This window comes from Micromys minutus (genome assembly GCF_963924665.1).
Source record: "Micromys minutus genome assembly, chromosome: X".
Lineage (NCBI taxonomy): Eukaryota > Metazoa > Chordata > Mammalia > Rodentia > Muridae > Micromys > Micromys minutus.
The window spans coordinates 74,997,188-75,004,011 of NC_137970.1; the positions used below are offsets into that span (position 1 = coordinate 74,997,188).

The 6,824-nt window shown below is 44.7% G+C and overlaps 1 protein-coding gene across 1 annotated transcript; it reads left to right on the forward strand.

Annotated features, from left to right (window-relative positions):
• Positions 1 to 5,095: 5,095 nt before the first annotated feature.
• BEX4 (brain expressed X-linked 4) lies at positions 5,096 to 6,394 on the forward strand. The gene is made up of 3 exons (XM_080910683.1): positions 5,096 to 5,219; positions 5,582 to 5,655; positions 5,929 to 6,394. The coding sequence occupies exon 3, from the start codon at positions 5,934 to 5,936 to the stop codon at positions 6,288 to 6,290; it is 357 nt and encodes a 118-aa protein (XP_080766809.1). The 5' UTR covers positions 5,096 to 5,219; positions 5,582 to 5,655; positions 5,929 to 5,933; the 3' UTR covers positions 6,291 to 6,394.
• Positions 6,395 to 6,824: the final 430 nt, after the last annotated feature.

Sequence of the window (6,824 nt, forward strand, 5' to 3'; positions counted from 1 at the left end):
TAAGGATACTATGAGCCATGAGACAGAAAGTCTGGCCTATCATTATGAACAGAAACTTTTACATATTTTATTCATTGAAATTTCTGGGCCAATACTGCCTTATTTTTCGTGCCTCCATTCCGATTCTTTTTCTCCCCAATTCCACATTTCTTTCCCCTCTTTCCCGCCCTCCCCCTCCTCCTCTCTCTTCCTCCTCCTGTCCTCTTTCCTCCCCTCCCCTCCTTTCCCCTCCCTTTTCCTGACAGAGTCTTCCTGTGCAGCCTACATAGGTCTGGAATTCATTATGAAGCGCAGGCTGCACAAAGTCCCTCTCAGTGCTCTGTGTAATGGAATTTACATGGATACAGTACTGTGACTGTCTAGAGCTATATATTTCTGTAACATTTTATACTGATTTTCAAGGAAACCTCGCCTTTGTTTTTGTTGGCTATATGTTTCACTGTATTGATGTCTCAAAATTTATTCAATATACTAGTGATGTAGTTCCTTAAGTAGCTTTGAATGACAAACAGTATATATAACATATATATGTAATGTGTATATATATATATATATATATATATGCATCTCTGTTAATGCAAAACACCCTAATCCATTTTAACAGCATATGTTGCATCATTACATGTTTGAAATTATTGAAAAGCTGATAGTGAAGAAATATTCTTGCATCCTGTCTCCAAAAGCCCTGCCTATGGAAGAGACACAGTAAATTTTAACACCACCAAGCTGTTTGGTGTATCCTAATATTCCTTGTCATAGGCCTTGCAGTGAGAGGCATTTTCAGGATGCATACACTGCTAAAGGGCACAGCTGAGGACCAAGCTCATGTGACCATTTTCAACAAGAGATGAGTGTGTCCTGTTTGAGCCTAGTAAACTGACTTAGAGAGTTCTAACATTCTAAAAGAGCCATCTGGTATCTCTATACCTGTGGGTGAGAACATGTTGGGGGTAAGGACCACATTTCCCTCTGCTTCCTTCTTTCCTTTCAGCGCTTTTGTGTCCTGTGTGGATCCATTTCCCTGTGTGAGCCTAGAAAAAGAGGACTAGAATGCTTATGAGGAGAACTTTATCAGTATCTCTCCCACTGCCCTGAAAGTGCATCCATGCAAGCAAAACTGGAGCACAAGGGCACCTATTTACCCTAGGGTAGTCACTGTCAAATAGACACTTTAAAAGCTAGTGCCATTTGGAGACAAAGAGAGATGGTTCTAGATTCTGTCCAAAGCCCCCTCTCCTCCACTGCCACAGTTGGAAAGATGTGAAGTGATAGATTATAAAGCGGCGTGTATTTATTTATTTATTTATTTATTTATTTATTTATTTATTTATTCATTCATTAATTCATTTACAAACTTGGCACCTGTGGTAGGAAGTGAAAATTATGATCACTGCAGAAACTTGTACCAATACACAGTCAGCAGGGCTTCAGTATGGCTACCGTCTGCAACACAGTTGATTTTCAAACATTCATTTTATATCGAATATTCCTTGACAATATTATATGAGAATGGTTTAAATATGTGGAAGTCCAGGCCAGCATTATGTTTTAGCCGACAATAAAATCTGCACATTTGAAAGATAAAATGGGATAAGGAGTCGTAATATATAGAGCAGGGCAACTGACTTTTAGATCCCATCCTCCTCTAATGTCCCATCCTCCCTTGGTCCAGTTAAATCACAGTTCCTTCTTTCAAACCAGCAACCACAAATATTCTTAGTGTTTTTTTTAAAGATTTATTTGTTTATTTTATGTATGTGAGTACAGCGTCACTGACTTCAGACACACCAAAAGAGATCATCAGATCCCATTACAGATGGTTGTAAGCCACCATGTGGTTGCTGGGAACTGAACTTAGGACCTCTGGAAGAGCAGTCAGTGCTCTTAACCACTGAGCCATCTCTCCAGCCCTCTTTTTTTCTTAAATATTTATTTATTGTATGTATATGAGTACACTGTAGCTGTCTTCAGACACACCAAAAGAGGGCATTGGATCCCATTACAGATGGTTGTGAGCCACATGTGGTTGCGGGGAATTGAACTCAAAGCAAATTTTGGTCAGCCAGGGCTACACAAACCCCCAGCCTCTGCCCAAGCACCATTACATCAAAAATATAAAAAATAAAGAACTTTTAGTGTTTCAGGAAATTCTTTGCTTTAGTGGGTATTGAGGAGGCATGTACCAGCTGGAGCTAATAATTCCTAAATATGTTCTAAGAAAATAATCAGTACTTTCCCAGACTAGGAGTCAAATTATATTTCTTAACCAGGGAAGAGTTCGATAATTCTAAATGACCATTAAGTTCTCAATCCAATTCCCATTACCTAAATTCAGTGTGGATGGACACACATTCTCGCCTGCTTGCCTGTTCGAGATCTCTCTCTCTCTCTCTCTTTCTCTCTGCCTCCCTCAATCCCTCCCTCCTTGCTTCCCTCCCTCGTCTCCCTCTCTTTCCCTCTCTCCCCTCTCTGTAGTGGCGATTCCTGGTTGTCAAGTTGACTATATCTGGAATGAACCACACAATCCAGAATTGGAAGGCTCACCTGTGATCCTGTTATTACGACTGGGAGATACAAGTTTCTGACCTAAATCTTGGCATGGATACCTTAAGGCATAGTGGCAATGAATCCCAGAATACTAAGGCAAGGAGATCTCTGAGTCCAAGGTCATCTGAGACAAAGCAAGTCCCAGATCCAGGCATGGTGGTACACACCTTTCATCTGGGACACACCTTCTGTTGGAGACCTACATTGGAAGAATGAAGGTTCCCTCTTCACCTGCATGCTTTGTGGGACTGAGCAACTTTGAGATCGTTGGACTTCCATTCACAGTTGCTGCTGACCATTGTTGGGGAGTTAGACTACAGACTGTAAGTCATCTTACTATATAGAGACTACCATAAGTTCTGTGACTCTAGAGAGCCCTGACAAATACATACACACTCTCGCCCAAAAGGACTACTATCTTAAATTTTGTGTTGTTTTGTTTGGTATCTGGGCCAAAGAAGCACTGGAGCAATAATCATCTGGGCAAGTTAAAAGTATAAAGTGATAGTCCTATATAGGTGAGAACTTATCCTCACTTTCTTTTCTTTTTCTAAAATAGTTTTTGCTAGGATTTTTTTAGATTTATTTATTTATTAGATACAAGTACACTGTGGCTATCTTCGGACACACTGGAAGAGGGCATCAGATCTCATTACAGATGGTTATAAACCACCATGTGGTAGCTGGGATTTGAACTCAGGACCTCTAGAAGAACAGCCACTGTCCTTACCATTAAGCTATCTCTTCAGCCCATATTCTCACTTTCTTTGACGCAGAGTCAGACTCTGGCCCAGTGGTACAGATAAACAAGTGGAGCTTTGAAACTGACCATACCTACTCAGCAGAAAATAAGACCATGGCAGAAGGAATAGTACTTAGTTCACACAAAAAAATACCTTTGGAAGAGGGAAGATTAGGCATAATGGAGGATCCTGTCAGCTAACTGAACTTCCGCAATACAGTTTAAATATCCTATGAACATTTAAAGGCCTTTTACTGGGGAGAATCTTTGACTTTTAATTTGTTGTTTGATAAATAAACACCAGTTATTATTTGCTTTCTGTTTTCCTATTTTTGGAATTTTAGTTAGACTATCAACATAGAACATTCTTTTTTAGGGTTGGCTCCCTAAAAAGAGAGCCTTGTTAAGGTGAAGAAAGACAAAGGGATGGGGAAGGGAGAGTGAGGTTTAGCTCGAGACTAACTTCAGTTAGTAGCACCTGGAGACTCTGAAGACTGATGCTCACACTTTGACAGGAAAGCACTGATTTTGTACCTCAGTACCTGTCTTCCTCAAAGCAGATATCATATTCGCAAAAAAGAGCATAATCTTGGGAGTAGGTTACTCCCATTTGGTGGGGAACAATAGTCAGAGGTGGGGACATTAATTTTCACAGCCAATACTCATGGCCACGACAGACTTCATGGGTATGGTGTCTTTCTTAGGGTTTTACTCCTGTGAACAGACACCATGACCAAGGCAAGTCTTATAAGGACAACATTTAACTGGGTCTAGTGTACAGGTTCAGAGGTTCAGTCCATTATCATCAAGTCAGGGAGCACGGCAGCATCCAGGCAGGCATGGTGCAGGAGGAGCTGAGAGTTCTACATCTTCATCTGAAGGCTGCTAGGATGAGAGTCTTAAAGCCCATGCCCACAGTGACACACCTACTCCAAAATGCCACACCTACTTGAACAGGGCCATCCCTTCTAATGTTGCCACTCCCAGGGCCAAGAATATACAAACCATCACATATGGTACAGATAACATAGTGTGATCACAAAACTCCTCTGCCTGCCTTTTTTATTTTAATTAATTAATTAATTAATTTTGCATTTCTTGAGACAGGGTTTCTCTGTATAGCCCAGGATGGCCTTAGACTCAGAGATCTGCCTGCCTCTCCCTCCTCGGTGCTGGGATTAAAGGCATGTTCACCACCACTGTGGTCGTGTTGAAATTCTTAAGTTTTTCTTAACATACCTGTAAAAGGTCCTTAGTTGTCCATAGGATATTTAAACTGTATTCAAGAATTTCAGTTAACTAGTTCCTGACTTCTGAAATTGGATTTACAATCCTCCCAAAAGACATTTACGAATGTTTTGCATTCACAGGCATTCTGGGGTTCCTTTCTATTATCTTCACACTTTCTTGTACAATATGCACTTTAACCACTGAGCTATCTTGCCAGACCTTAGCTCCATTTGAATTCTGAGACAATAATCCAGTTTTAGAGCAGAGAGAGCAACCAGAAGGGGCATCCTGAAAATAGAGAAGGGGGGGAAATCAGTCCCTCAGAGAAGTGGGAATGGCAGCAGCACACAGAGCACACAGGGCCCTTCCTTTCTCCAGGCCAGGAAATGTTCAGGGCTCAGAGAGACAGGGCCCAGGCTGGAGACAGTAAAGGGACCCAGAGGTGAGGAAGGGACCTGAACTTTGCACAGCAAGACTCTGGGGGCGGGAAGAGGGGCTGGGGCCGGGGGCGGAGCTTTGTTTGTGACGCACGTGGCACGTGACTAGCCCACGCAGGCTCACACCCCTCGCTGGGTCTCGGACCTTCCCTCGCTCACTCTCGCCAGCCCGCCATCCCTAACGGAGGCACCTGTTCCTGGTGGCGCGGAGCGCGCGGGCCGGGGCGGCGCGGAAAGCAGCAGGAGGAGGAAGAGCGCAGCAGGTGAGGGGGACGGCGGCCCCGACCCGCGGAGCCCGTCGTCGGGGTCCCGCGGCCGCCACCCAGGCCGTCGCAGCGCAGGCCGAGGCTGCAGGTGGCGGTTCCCGTTCCCGAGTGCGAGGCGGCGCGGCCCGGCGGGGTGGGGGGCGGCGGGCCCGGGCGGAGACCCTCGGGGAGTAGGAGCATGCGCCCCGCCACAGCTTCCCATAGACCCCGGCGTCCCTGCATGGCGGCGGGCCGGGGTGGTCGGCGGGGCGGGGCGGGGGCTCCCGAGGCGGCGGGAAGAGCCTGGGCGGTGGCGCTCGGGACGGCGCCACAGGTCCTCCCTCCCACCCACCCGCTCAGCCATCCTGGGTTGCTCGCAGGTCAGAGGACCAGAAGCTTCGAGGGGCACCTGGTGGTGAGCATCGCTGGGAAGAGAAGGCGAGGATAGGCCCAGGTAGGTGCAGGGGCAGGGCTGGGGACTGAGAGGGGTAAAGGAAACGTGTGCAAAGCTGGGTTTGATCTCCCAGAGTTCAACTTTCCCTGCTACTTTTATCTTTTCTCCCATCTCATGCTTCCGTTTTTGTTTTTGTATCCTTCGGGGCCTTGGAAGTGGGTGCATTGGAAAAAAATGGTCTAGGGTGGGAGGGGTTCTGGCCCAGCCAGGCCTGTACCTCCGTTCTGTGTGTTGATTAGTCCAAGAAGTAAGCAATCTTATCTCTTTTCTAAGGAGTAATGGCGTCCAAAGTCAAGCAAGTCATACTGGATCTCACTGTGGAGAAAGACAAAAAGAACAAAAAAGGTGGGAAGGCCTCCAAACAAAGTGAAGAAGAATCCCACCATCTGGAAGAGGTTGAAAACAAGAAGCCTGGGGGAAATGTCAGAAGGAAAGTCAGGCGATTTGTGCCTAACTTTCTATGGGCCATACCTAATAGACATGTTGATCACAATGAAGGTGGGGAGGATGTTGGCAGATTTGTAGGGCAGGTGATGGAAGCCAAGAGAAAGACTAAGGAGCAACAGATGAGGCCTTACATGCGTTTCCGAACCCCGGAACCTGACAATCATTATGACTTCTGCCTCATACCTTGAAATCTAAGGTTTTCTCTGGGCTCACAAAATGGCTACTGTTTTACAAGCTTGTATTTAGTGGGGTATTTTTTTCTGTAAAACTTTTGGTGTTTCCACTTAACAGTTTTCTACGTAAACGTTGTTTAATCGTTGCATTGAATTCTAAACATTCCGATCAGCATGGTAATTCAACCCATTTTAGAAAAAAAATCTTTTTCATAATTTGAAGTTAATAAAGCAATTTAAAAAGCAGTATATGCTCAGTCATCTTCTACCCCGGTTCTTACATTTCCTTCACAGCTGCTTGGACACAGGCAATTCTTTTTGTCGTGTCCCCAATGAGTCAGTAAGGAACAGCCGTACCTTTGATTCATTCGTTAACTTATGTTCTAACAGTGTATGCAGAGTAACCTTGGTGTCTTTAGGAAAATAAAGGTTTTTAATATAAGAACTCCGCCACCCTTCTATATCCATAATCATAGTGCAGACTTCTAGAACCCCCACTTTAACAAGCTCTCTAGGTAATTCTAGAGTGTTATAGGTTAAGCACAGATA